General features: G+C 35.0%; 1 protein-coding gene across 3 annotated transcripts; it reads right to left on the bottom strand.

Moving 5' to 3' along the window:
* Positions 1–1,381: 1,381 nt before the first annotated feature.
* Positions 1,382–6,777, bottom strand: LOC107629487 (26S proteasome regulatory subunit 8 homolog A). Of its 3 annotated transcripts, XM_088508304.1 has the most exons (11): positions 6,470–6,777; positions 5,772–5,951; positions 5,491–5,588; positions 4,807–5,031; positions 4,566–4,628; positions 4,278–4,441; positions 3,747–3,903; positions 3,454–3,552; positions 3,221–3,331; positions 2,961–3,129; positions 1,382–2,275 (listed from the first exon to the last, which is right to left on the bottom strand). In XM_088508304.1, the coding sequence occupies exons 2-10, from the start codon at positions 5,947–5,949 to the stop codon at positions 2,989–2,991; spliced, it is 1,236 nt and encodes a 411-aa protein (XP_088364430.1). In that variant the 5' UTR covers positions 5,950–5,951; positions 6,470–6,777; the 3' UTR covers positions 1,382–2,275; positions 2,961–2,988. The 3 variants fall into 3 exon arrangements, with proteins under 3 accessions (XP_088364430.1, XP_016187781.1, XP_016187780.1); XM_016332295.3 differs by lacking the exon at positions 1,382–2,275 and having other exon boundaries at positions 2,877–3,129; XM_016332294.3 differs by lacking the exon at positions 1,382–2,275 and having other exon boundaries at positions 2,877–3,129; positions 5,772–5,956; positions 6,470–6,768.
* Between the last annotated feature and the right edge of the window lie 7,621 nt (positions 6,778–14,398).

The following is a 14,398-nucleotide window of genomic DNA, read 5'->3' as shown; positions in this document are numbered from 1 at the left end:
ATACAAAGAGTGACAGATCCATGAAAAGAAGTTTTCACATGTACAATTTTACTTGAAGGTCTGAAAATTTTAGAATCTTATGACCATTAAAATAAAAAAGAAAGGAAAGGGATAGAGGAGGTCCCACAATGTACCTGGATATGTTGCGTCTCCCGTGGCATTGAATTGGATAGTAAAGAATCCTACTCAGCGTGGGGCCCATGAAATATGGACATGGACATGTGCTGCCGCTAGCCCATTGGAATTTGGAAGCACTGCACGCGGTTTCAGTTAGCCGCAATATCTACTAAGCGCTGACTCACTTCCCACTCCTAACTTCTAGTCTTGGAGTGATTCTTGATACAACTTATAACAAAAGACATTTACATGATACAACTTGAGAGCTTTGTTCAACAACCTTCATCTATTGTGTGCAAACTGAACAAAAGTTGTTATGGCCTCAAGAAGGCTTCTAAAATTATGTTCTACCTTTTATTTTTTATTTTTTGGTTTTGAGAACACCAAATCTGACATTTTTCTATTTATGAAACAAGACCCTACATATGTTATTTATATGTTATATTATGTGGATGATGTAATAATTACAGAGAATGATGTTACAAAAATTAATTTAATGATGAAGAAATTAAATACATGTTTACTTTAAAGAATCTTGGTATACTCCATTTTTTTCTTAAGAATAGACGTTCATCAAAGCAAAGAGGGGCAAGTTCACCTATCACAGATTGGATTTATTGAAAATCTATTATCAAAAGTTGACATGAATTCAGCTGCCTATGCCAACGCCCGTGATTTCTTTCTTACAATTGATGTCATTTGGGTCTGAACAGTTTGAGGATTTTTCTTTTTCTATATGTAAATTGAGTTAATTTATGCATCATCCATTAACTTTTTATTGAAAAGCTGTCAATTGTCAAAACTCAAAAGAGTTCTAAGATAGTAAGATATTTATAAGAAATTAAATATTATGGTATTGTTTTTAATAAATGTACAGATTTTAGATTTTGGATTTGTATCCTCTAAAGTTTGAATTTTACTTTAGAGAATAAAGTGTGATCTTCTATTGTTGAATATTTTCTCTTTCATATTTATTATTTGTCCTACCTATGAAATCAATGGTGAGAGATCACATTTTATTCTTTAAAGTGATATTCAAACTTTAGAGAATCAAAATCCTTAGATTTTATAGGTTTGTAGATTTGGATTGGACTGCTGATCTTGAAAATAGAAAATCTGTCTTAGAATTTTGTGTATTTTTTGGTACTAACTTAATTTTATGGCATTGTAGAAAGCAAACCACTATAAGTAAGTCATCAACCGAGGATGAATTTCGAAATCTTGCCTCCTCTGAAAATAGTGAGAAACTCTTATCTAAAGTCATTAAAGCTAAATCAGTGAGTGAAGACTACTAACAAACTTTACTAAAATATCTAACAGTTCCGAACCACATGGCCTTGGCGACCACACAGCTGACACTGTGGACAAGTGTTGAAGAAGCTCCTTCTGCCACCTCTATTCTACCTACAACCTCTAGCTCTTCTGTCATCATGCCACACTCACCTTGAAAGTCATAAGCAGTAGGTAGTTGTGGCAGATTAGCCATAGGAAGTCCTCTTTGAGGTATCTTAAATCACTTTAACATGTCATCATAGGCAACGAAAAGTGATTCTGCCTCTGCAACCTTGAAAGTCCCTAAGCGAGATATCACTGAAGTGATGAATATGATATATTCTTCTGATAGATCATCCAAGATTGTAGCAATGTGATATTCTTCTTGGGTTTTATAACCAATTGCAAACAAAGAATCAACTAACCTTGAATCTTAGACAAGTATTCTTTGACTGAACCAGTCTTTTTCACAAATTTCAACTATGATTTTAGGCTTTGAATGCGAGTAGCTGATGATTCTGAGAAATAGTCATTTAGAATGTGACATACCTCATGAAATCTAGTTCAGTGAATACTCTTGTTCTTGAGAGAATTTGAAATAAATGCAACCAGCCAAGTAGTCGAAGTTAGACCATCTAGTCACCTTTCTTTCTAGGTGGTGGTTTCAGATTTTGTTTTCTTTGCTGCATTTTCCTCGAATTATTCTGGAATTTCGGCAGCTGATTGACGATCTTTGAGGTTGAGGCTCTAAATGATGAGAATCACAAGATGATGCCATGTAGTGAAATTATTGTCAGTGAGTTTTTCAGAAATTGATAGTAGAACTTTTTTTTCACCGATGAATTGAGAGTATGATAGACATGTTGATTATTCAAGACTGTTGCCTCTGGATACCATAAAGAATAACTTATTAAATTAGCGGTAACAATTAAAAAGTTACTAACGGGGATATGTAAGAATAACTTATCCAATTACGAACAATGATAAATAACAAAAATAAGGTAAATGTGAATATAAATTGCAATATTTTCTTCTACTTAAAACTACTATTTTATCTTATATTTTTGTTATATATTTTTTATTTTATCTATTTTTCTCTTTTTTATCATTGTTTGTTGTTCATCTCTTCTCATTTTCATAATTGATTTTGATTTTTTGAATCCAATTGATATAATTTACAAATAATTATTTTGTACCAAAACCAAAGTTGTTATTTCTATTAAAATAACTTTTTATAATCTTTGTAAAATTCAAATTTTATTATTTAATTTATATTTATTGCAATATATGGTTATTGCTTTTCTAAATTAAAATTATATTTTAGATTTAACAAATTTGTTGCTTCAATATAGAAATTCAAAATTTGAATTCAAATTATATTCCAAATTAATAATTTTTTTTCAATTTAGCATATTTATAACAACCATCAATCTCATAATTATTATATTTTGAGTACTTATAATCAATATAGAAATATAGGCAAATAATTAAATAAATATAAGAATAATAAGATAAAAACTATTATACCATAAAATTGACAATATTATAGTACCAAAGTTAAAACGTAATACCCAGCGTACTAGAAACATGAAAGAAAAATCACTTCCACAACTTCCGCAATGACATGTTCTTCTCTGTTTCCTTTTTCATAACCTTGGCCACAGCCATCTCAAAGTCCTCCTGTGTCACATGTACTCTCCTCTCCCTCAAAGCAAACATTCCAGCTTCTGTACACACGGCCTAAACAAAAGAAAAAAGAAAATTGGATAGGATCGAGACAACTTAAAAACAGCTGGACAGACAAATGCAGCGTAAACAATGTGAAACATACCTTAAGCTCTGCACCAGATGCTCCATTCATCTTCTCAGCGATCTTCTTCAAATCAATGCCACGCATTAAGTTCATTCTTCTTGAATGAATTTTCAAAATATCTAGCCGAGACTGCATGAGATTAACTCAGTGTCAGGAGTGATATGAACGCAGTGTGTGTAAGTGTATTTGCTTCTTTCCTGGAACAAGTATATAAAAGAGTAAATGCTAAGGTAGTAGGTACTTATGCATACCTCCTCATTTGGGTTTGGAAATTCAATCTTCCTGTCAATTCGTCCAGGTCTAAGGAGGGCTTGATCCAGGATATCAATCCGGTTTGTGGCCATCAAAACCTGTATTGCATATTTTTCTTTAGAACTTGCTCATAAAATTGCTTAAATAAACATATATCTTAAATGAGTAAGATAGAGTGAAACATATTGTTTATATGTTACTTTTTTTTTTCTATTTCTAGCTAGGCTAGTTTTAAAAAATTCTCCTGAATGCATAATAGCAGTATAGCTCCAACATAAACAAACTGTATAACCTTGATTTTATTTGAAGCTTCAAATCCATCTAGCTGGTTGAGAAGTTCCAGCATAGTGCGCTGCACCTCACTATCACCATTGCCACTTCCAGATTCCATTCGAGCAGATCCAATACTGTCAATTTCGTCCATGAAGATAATTGATGGAGCATGCTCCCTGTGAAAGGAGTAGTGTTACGTCACAATCATAATATGGTTAAGCATGTCTTCATCAGGCATAGTTCCTAGCATACAAACCAATAAACCAATGAATCAAAGAATGTTAATGCAAAACTCTTTATAAGTATAATTTTTCTCTTTTCAACCGGCACTTACTTGAAATTGGAGAAGGATTAATATTTATGCCAAATTCATTCTCAGATTAATAAGCATCCAACTACAAAGTTCACAACCACAACATTACTAATAACAGAAGCATATTCAATCCACAAAGTGGTGAAGCCACAGGGAGCCAGGCACATATTTTCCCCCCATTTCAATGAAGGGCAACACACAATGAGCATAACAAGCTGAGATAAGAAGAGAATGTACCTGGCCATGACAAAAAGTTCCCTGACCATTCTGGAACCTTCTCCAATGTATTTCTGAACTAATTCAGACCCAGATACCCTGATGAAGGTACAGTCAGTATGATGTGCCACTGCCCTAGCCAACAACGTTTTTCCAGTACCAGGTGGCCCATAGAGTAGAACACCCTGCGATTCATGAGATTGTCAGCAAATGGGGAAAGTGAAAAAACGTATGCAAACAAAGAACAAAAAGTACAATATACTGATGGAAGCATGGTAAGTTGTGTGACAATCTCAAAAGAGATAGTACCTTAGGTTGAGCTATTCCAAGACTTTCAAACAGTTCAGGATGTTTAATTGGTAGCTCAATGACCTGAAAAATTGATGACATACATGAGACTCAGCAACAATTATAATTATTTTCTATGATGAATACACTTAAAATATAAATATACAAAAAATGTATATGCGGATTAAAAAGATGGATAAATAGATCTCACAAAATGCAAATATTGGAAGCATATCAGTCAATATCTTATATGATTACATACCTCTTTAATCTCCTTGATTTGCTGGTCTAAGCCACCAATCATGTCATAAGTAGAATCCGGAACTTTCTCAACTTTCATCAGATTGACCAATGGATCAACTTTGCTCGGTAGAATTAAATGAAGGACATAACTATCATTACGAAGAGCTACTCTTGTCGATTGAGTAATCTTTGTAATGTTAACATCTTTATCAATGTCCACCACATATTTCCCTTCTGGATGAACCTGAAGAAAGAATAGGAAAATCAGAACTTCATCTAGATTCTCATTAGTGATTATAATCAAAACATCCCATAAATAATCCAAATCCATATAAAACACTCTTCAAGGACATAAAGGGTTTTGTAGACAAGAAAGACGACACTCCATAATCCAGAAAAAGGGACCTTTAAACGATAAAACATAGATCTGTAACAAATCAGACGAAGCTTAGGTGTCCTTAACTGAACAAAAATTTCGAAGAAGAATATGTCCATCAATGATTTAGAGTGCAAGTTCAAATGATACTTATGCCTATAGCAGAATGACACAACCATTTAGGTATCTTGACAACATGCGAATCGAAGTAAATATTAAGATGCCAATTTTAGATAACGATAATTGTAATACAGGAGAGGAAACGTAAAAAGCTTCAATTCACCACAGAGAGTAGAATAAACAGAAAGCAGAGGAGCGAGACCGGACCTTGACTAAGACTTTGTTCTTTCCCATAACTTTCACAACTTCCCCTACATATGATCCGGGCTCCTGGAGAAGCTGCAACTCCTCCCTGAGCATCCTCACTGTCCAAAGTTGCCATTAACCACAGAAACACCCTTTCATTAGTTAACTTAAATTATTAATTATAGCACTAAATCCAACCAAATAGTTATTAAACGCATTAATTTTATTTTATAATAAAGGCAGTCATGTATAGATTAGGGCAAGGGTAAAGGTAGGGTTAGGGTAAGGACTAAGGAGAGTACCTCTAGAATTGAGCTCGTTGCGCTGAGCCTCGAGACGGTTGAGATTGTGCGTTTTCTGGCGGAGAAAGAGCTGTAGCTCATGGATGTGGACAGAGTAGTACTGGCGGAGACCCTCCCCCTTGGAGGCTGGCTTGGCAGAGCAGTTTTCCTCCGGTGCAGCCTCGGCCGCATGTTTCATCTCTACGCTTATAAATTTTAAAATATCTTTTAAATTTGAAGTAATACATGAAATGTCATCAACCAAAGTCTTAAGATCTTTAGAAAAAGTACAAACTTAAATCCAAATATGAAATTCCAACATAAAAGTTCATCAATCATCAAAATCTGTAAAAATTTGCTGCAGATTTGCATATGATATGATATGAAATGAAACATATATGAAATGAAAGTAAAAGCTCAATTTAGTTCTCCAAAGATTTTAGCACCATCAAGTTGGTCCTTTACACTCTAAACAGTTTGTACATCAATTTGGTCTCTCTATTTAAAATGGCATCAATTCAGTCCTTCAGTCTAATATATATTTAAATACCAGTTGGTCCTTAAATTGATGATTATTTTGTTCTACAAAAAACCAACTCGATGTTAAAAGTCTTGGAAGCAACTGATTTGATATCCTACATGTCTTAAACCAATTTGAACATTTACTCTATCAGTTAACATATCATATTTCAATATTTGAATTTCATTCCCAATATTACCTGAAACTAAATAAGCAAAGTGACAAGCTACGGCGAAGTGCGACTAGCAAGCGCAGAGAACAACCGCGAAGCTAGGCGAACGACGACGCAGCAAGGAGGAGGTGATGCATCGACGCCGGCGAATCGCGTGCGGCTGGGAGAAGATGAGGCTGGCAGTGAGCGCGACACAGTGGGGAAAAGGAGGAGGTGAGGCAGCGTGATAGATTAGAAGGACAAGGAGGTTAGAGGTAGAGGAATGGAGCCATGGAGGTTCAGATTTGGGAAGAAGAAGTGAAGGAGAAGAGGGAGGTTGGGGGCTCATGTTGTAGGGGTGTAAAGGTGTCTTTCACGCCAAGAAAAGCTCAATGTTTTTTTTTTTTTTTTTGGTCTGGAGAAAAGCTCAAGGCTTGGGATTCATTCGGACAACCTGGGCTTGCTTTCTAGAAGGCCCATTTTGTTAACAAAGAAGCTGAAACCTCATCAATCCAATTCGGGTTTTAAGCTGCCCCAATTCATTGGATTTTTGGCCCTTTTATGTACACATCACTCTTTTAGATCTATACTCATCGCCAGTCCATACAAACTTTCATCTTGGTATCATCATTATTATTGTAGTTAACCTAACAATTAATTTATCTTTTGGTTGCCCCTTTGGGCTTTGGTATTCATCACCTAGACAAATCTAAACACGACCTTGGTTGCATTCAAGTCAGTCTGAACTGATTATCACTAGAGGAATTACTCAAAGAAAATCAGGTTTAAGTTTACTTGCACAAAAAATTCAACTTAACTCGTATACTGTAAGAATATAACTTTTTAAAAAACTAGTCATACAAATAGTTATTAAATTTAATTATAGTAAAATAAATAACAAGAATAAGTTGAGAAACTCATTTGAAATATTATAACTTTATAACAATAAAAATATTAAATAATAATTATCTTTCCGAATATATTTTTTATTATCATCATTTAGTTAAGTTAATTATGCATTATCGCAACGCATGACTAACTAGAGTTTTTCTTTTTAGCAACTATATAAACGTTATTAATGCTTGTCAACATAGTTTTGTCACTGCTTTTTTATTTGAATTTAAAAGAATGTATGGATCGATATAATCGAGAGTCATTCTATATATTTACGAGAAATAAAGACGATGTCGTTATCATTTGTTGAGAATCATACAAGAAGCACCGCTACCTCCATCCAATTAGCTACCATCTATATATGGACATGATGAATGTTAAAAATATTTAATTTGTTAGGAATTGAAGAAGGTTGTTAATTTTGTTCTTCTAGATAGTGGAGTTAAAAATATTATATTCCTTCCCTTGCGTCTTATTAGACTCTTATTATAATATTTTGTTAATATTGTAAATACTAGTTAAGTTTGATATAAATTTTGCAGAAATAAGAAAAATTAACCAGTAATGAATTAATATAAATTTTAAGTGTGAAATTTTTGAAATTTAAATATATACTTTTTTAATTGTTTGATAACTCATTTTTGTTACTCTCCTAGCCGAACGAATTATGGAGGGCAGAGGAAGAAGAAGAAGATTGGTCCCAAAGAGCGGTAGTAACAGCAGTCATCCATTCACTTTGACATGCAGCACGCATTTGACAACAATATAATGTCCTTTTGGTACGAAACATACAAGAACCAGCTATAATCCACTTGAGTTTGGAACAAATAAAAGAGGGGTTTTGAAGCCAACAAAAAGCGACAGTGAGTGAGTTAGAGTGACGCAACCCAACACCATCCATGCATAACCCCAACACGTTCATTTCCGATCCCTAAACCCCTTACACTTGCACCTTTTTCTATGTCCCCACATTTGCATGCATTTTTCACATCCCCATTCACTTTCTTACTCTCTTACCCATTTTTCAACTTCGTTCCTAATTCCTATCATTCCATATCTTAGTGCCCAAGAAATCGGAGAAAAACAAATAGAAAAATCTAAACGGCTCAAACAATTAATTCGAAAGACAACAAGATCTCTAAACAAAAAAAAATACTCAATCCGACTCCTAAAATTTATTTTTATAGGACTTATTAGTCCCTGTGGCAGTATTTTTTTGTTTTTTGTTTTGGTACAGAGACTAATCAGTCCCATAAAAATAAAGTTTAGGGATCGGGTTGGGTGTTTTTTTTGTTGGGAGCATCGTAGTCCTTTCGAGATAATTGTTAAGAGCCAGGTTGGGTATTCACTCAAAAACAAATTAAAGACCGTAACCATACGTACAAGGTACAAGATGCAGCGATAAAGGTTCAAGACACCGAATAAGATGCAGTGGCGTGATCCACTTGTTTTAGCTTGAAAATCGTAACACCGTCTAAGCAAGAGATAAAGGTGAGGTTGTCCCTCTGCTCCGAGTTACGCGGATAAGATGCAAGAGTTGCAGTTTAGTCTTACTTGCTCCATGTTGTAAATTTCGGTTCGATTTTGCGGTAATTTTCGATCCGCTTCGGTAACTTACACCCCTAATCGCTACTGAAATATCAGGTTTGGCTATATAATCGACATATAAGACTCATCGGCCATAGTGTAGAGATGCATCATGTGCATTTGTATGCTTTGTTTGAGTTTGCATTTGTTTTGACTTGCCTAGTTGCTTAACTCTAATTAACTGCTATCTTATCTATTTGCTGTAACTTTATATACACATGTGCTTTCCTTTTCTATTTTGTCTATATTTATTTCTGAGAGATCTCTCTAGCAGGTGGAGGAGGCGTTGAGAGTTATTCCACTTAGATTTTGGAGGATTGCTAAGAAAGAAAACAAAGAGTTAAATTATATTAGAACCCTTAGACATAATCACCTTAATTTTGGTTTAGTTAAAATTTTAGTATATGAATATGAGTTGATGGAGTTTTGGAATGCCTCTAGCTTTTCAGGACATTATTTATTATCTATGCAGGTACCTTTACCATACTGAAAATCTTCGATTCTCATTTCATACATATGTTGTTTTTAGATGCAGGAAATGAGACACCACGTTGAACTTGCTGGAGACCCTTGGGATGCGAAGATCTACCTTTGGGATATTCTATTTTTAGTGTTTTGTATATGTATATAGCAATATTCTCCATCTTGTACATAACTTACATTTTATCCCTTTTAGAGGTTGACTTTCGGAAAAAATAGGTTTTGTATTTTGTCTTCTGGGTATAGTTGGGTTCTATATATACATGTATATTTATTCTCTGGCCAGCCTTTACTTCGCAGGTCGAGTTAAGAACTTGCTACTTGTATCTTTTTGGAACTCCATATATATACGTACATTTCCCTTATTATACGCTATTATCTCCCCTTTTACGCTTAATCGTTTCTAGTGCGATGCGTTTTCTGTTGGTTTTGTTCAATTTTTCTTCAAGGCTAGCTCTTAGTTAAAACTTCTTTTCATATATACCTATGTACGCATTTTCACTTTTAGAGGTCATAATACTCCACCAACTCTGATTTACGAACTTAAACGTAAAGTTCTGTGTGGTAGGGTGTTACAGCCATCGCCAATCATGTGCCTGAGTAACACTTAAGACATCAGTTAGATTTATACTTGGTATAACTAAAGTAGATTGCGAAAGAGTTGAAATGTGTGATTGTGTACTTGCTAGTTTAGATAGAATGACAACTCTGTGATTTTGTTCCCTCGGGATATGATGAATTTCAAATTTAGACAAATGAGAAATGAGGGACTTGATAATATCTAAATATTTCATTAAAAGAGGGTATTTGACTTGAAATAGTTGGACTATTGCACAACTAATAGAGAGTCACAATTTACCTTTAACTCGGAAATGTGCATATCGATTGCTAACCTTAAACCAGCAATCAGGGCCTCATATTCGGCCTGATTATTGCTTGCCTTAAAAAAGAAATGCAAAGAATTTTCCAAGACAATTTCATTACCATCTTCAAGAAGGATTCCAGCTCCACACCATTGTGGGTTTGAAGCACCATGAACGTAAAGGGTCCATTCGTTGAAATGGTCTTCTGAGTCAGGAGCAGTAAATTCGGTGATGAAGTCTGCTAAATACTGGAATTTGATGGATCCCCGACTTTGATATCAAATGTATTCGAAGAGTTCGATAGACCATTCTATAAGTTGGCCAGCTAACTCTAGTTTAGTAATCAGATGTCATAATGGTTGCTCAGTCTGAACTATAATGACACGACTTTAGAAATAAGGTCGAAGTCATCTAACTGAAAACACCAAAGCCAGGACGAGCTTTTCTATATTTGGATAACGAAACTCGGTATATTGTAGGGATTTGCTGACAAAATATACAGGGTGTTGGACTTTATTCCTTTCTATAACAAGAACAGAGCTAATGACCCAATTAGTAATGAATAAACAAAGATGAAGTTCTTCCCCATGTTCAGATTTTTGTAATATGGGAGGGTTTTAAAAGGATAGCTTTAATATTTGTAAAAGCATTTTCACATGCATCATTCCAATCAAAATTATTTTTCTTTTTTAGTGTTTGAAAAAAAACAAAGATTTAGAAGCTAAACAAGGTAAAAATCTTAATAAAGCAGCAAGTCTCCCCATTAGTCGTTGGACCTCCTTAATTCTTTTAAGATTCTTCATTTTGAGCACAGTTCGGCATTTGTCAGGATTGGCCTCTATATCTCAGCTTGTAAGTAAGAAACCAAGGAATTTACCTCTTTCAACACCAAAGGTACATTTTTCAGGGTTTAATCACATGTTGTACTATTTTATTTAAGCGAAATTTTCAATAAGGTCGGCCACGTGGGATTTCCCAACATTTGTATTGGCTACCATGTCATCAACATAGGCCTTTATGCTCCGACCAATTTTCTTGGCGAAGACTTTATCCATAAGTCGTTGATAGATAGCCCCTCCATTCTTAAGACCAAAAGACATAACTTTATAACAAAAATTGCCATATTGAGTTATAAAAGATATTTTATCTTGATCGAAAGGATGCATCAAAATTTGGTTATAACTAGAACAGGCATCCATAATGCTTAAAGTTTCAAAGCCAGAGGAATTATCAACAAAGGTGTCAATAGATGATAAAGGATACACATCCTTTGGGCAAGCTTTGTTCAAATCAGTAAAGTCGACGCACATGCGCCATTTACCATTATGTTTTTTTACCATGAGTGAACTTGATTTCATGTATAAAGCTGGCATGAATGAGTTTTTGAGTTTCCTCTAGGATTCTTGTTTCTTATCCATGCTAAGGTTGCACTTTTTCTGTGCTATAGGTCAAACAAATGAATTTGATGCCAGTTTGTGAGAAATGACAGAAAGGCCAATGCCGATAATATCTGAAGGAGTCCAAGCAAATAAATCTACATTTTGTTAAAGGAATTGTTGGAGTGTATCTTTCTCGTGTTCCTTCAGAGCTGTACCTATATAGGTGAACTTGTTAGGATCATTAGTTAAAGAAATCTTTTGTAATTCTTCTATTGGGGTGGGACGGTCTTGGAGCTCGGCTATTGGGTTTAACTCAGCTAACAATGGAAGATCAAGCAAATTGTGAACATCATTGATCTTTCCGCCTATATCTTGGTTAGAAGCAGATGTTCTCAGACTGATGTTATAGCAATGTTTGAGCTTCATGGTGGTCATTGTAGATTGTGGCAATGAGGTCGTCCTACAAATGAAACTTGACACATAGATGAATTGCGAATACTATAGCACCAAACTTATTTAAAAAAGGACGGCCAAGTATTAAATTGTAAGGACTGAAACAATCAACAATAAGATATTGAGTATCTAAAATTTTGGTTAGAGGATTCTCACCCAGTATGATTTTTAACCACACAGATCCTAAAACAGATACATGTTCGCCTAAAAACCCCACTAAATCTCTAGTGGATGGTTGCAGTATATGATTGCTCAGCTTCATCTTTTGAGTGGAGTAAAAAAGGATATCGGCGCTGCTTCTGGGGTCCAGCAAAACTTTCCAAACTATTAGATCCCCAAATTGAATAGAGATCACGACTGGATCATCTAAATTTGTTGTAGTTGTAATGAAGTCGAATGGTTTGAATATCATCTCTGGAAAGGTAGGATGAGGTTGAGGATTATTGAAGGCTCCTTCCACTGAGAACATAGCTCAGTAGGTGCGTTTACGAGCAGAGCTTGTAATTCCACCAATAGCAAAGTCTTCATATATGCAATTAATAACACCTCGGAGTTGATCAGGTTGAGTATGTGTTTTCTCCTTTTCATGAGAAAATTGTGTGGCAGAAGAGTGGTCAGCAGAATGTCCTATGCACTTTTGGATGTGTCCGCCAATGTATTTATCCAAATATCCATGGCGAGCTAGTCGCTCTATTAGGTCTTTGGCTGTGTCACACTCGTCAATAGTGTGTCCATGCTTTTTTATAGAAGGTACAATATTTTGACTTATCCACACTCTTCAAATCTTGATAATTTCCAACTTTCCGATGAGGTTTAATGAATTTTGCATTCAATGTCTCCTTGATTATTTCTTCCCTCTTAGTATTTAATTGTGTGTAGGAATCATAACGCGGCGTTAACCGAAATAGTTTCTTACTATCTCGAGCTTTATTTGTCTTTATTGTTGTGAGTTTTCTTTGACCTTCAACCTTGGCGTAGCTCTTCAATCTCTATTTGACCTTTTGCTTTCTTTCGAAACTCGGCTAAGGTTCTTGGCTTAGCTATGGTTATAGCTTCCTAAAACTTTTCTGGGTGATGTCCATTCTTATTAGTGTGTAGGTGCACCTCTGGATGAAGATTAGGAATGTTCATCGCTACTTTAGTGAATCGGATGACATACTCCCTAGGGCTTTCATGTTTTTCTTGTTTGATTGTGTTTATATAATCTAAATCTTGCAAATAAATTGAAAATGCAGTGAACTAAATTTCAAATAACTTAGCCAGCTCTTGAAAGCGTGAAATAGATTATGTAGGCAAAGAAGAAAACCAATCAAGTACAGGACCATCTAAAAAAGTAGGAAAACAATGACATAAAATAAGGTCAGAAGCACCGTTTATTATTATCATGGAACAAAATTTGTTGATGTGTTTCTTCGAATCACCTAAGCCATCATAAGGAGTTAAAGTCATTGGTAACGCAAAGTTCTTGGGCAATTAAAAATTCATGACATCTGCTGTGAATGGTCCAACTGCGTTGTCTAACTCGTCTTCTTCATTGGCTGGTTGATCCTCCTTTGGTTGCTAAGTTTCAAGCACATGGGTTGGATCGGAATTTGCTTCCTCCTTGTCTGATTGTTCGTTGCAATAATTATGAATTATTCGAGCATTGATAAGCTCGACTATTTGGTTTTCTATTATTTATTTTTCGTCTGCTATGCATTGATTAGCTTGTTGTAATTCTTGTGAGGTTTGACTGCAGTGTAGCTGGCGTATAGCTCGTCCTTTGTTGGTTGTCTTCTTGTTTTTCGTCAAGAAAAGTTATACCTCGGCACCAAGAGAATAAGGGGGTGGGTACCTGCAAAAGATACTCCAACGCACAACTTAGTGAGTAATATGATCTGAATATCTCATGTGTTAAAACAGTTTCTTATTACCTCCCTTTATATTCGAAGTGGGTGTCAATGGTCGGTTATGCGTTTTGTTCTTGTGGACCACTGTATAGCTCGTCTGCTGATGAGTAACTACAAGCTCTTTCCATCGGGATGAGTTATACTTCGGCAATGAGATAACAGAGGGTGGGCACCTGTAAAAGGCACTCCAACGTTCAAGTTAGCAAGTGAAAAATAAGCTTTTCAAATTGTAATAATTCGAACAATCTTTTTACCCTTTCCTTTATATTTGAAATGGAGAGTAACGGTTATGTCTCCAAGTAATTTTGCTTTAAACGGAGAGTAATAGCATATTTGAACGTTTTGGTATTTGTTTTTATGACTGTTATTATTGATAACTGATTTATAACATGCATAGCTGAGTCATGACGTGTAGTCGAGCTATATCATAGC

This window comes from Arachis ipaensis, chromosome B3, assembly GCF_059453495.1.
Source record: "Arachis ipaensis isolate K30076 ecotype BB chromosome B3, ASM5945349v1, whole genome shotgun sequence".
Classification (NCBI taxonomy): domain Eukaryota; kingdom Viridiplantae; phylum Streptophyta; class Magnoliopsida; order Fabales; family Fabaceae; genus Arachis; species Arachis ipaensis.
This window is presented reverse-complemented; position numbering and strand designations above follow the sequence as displayed.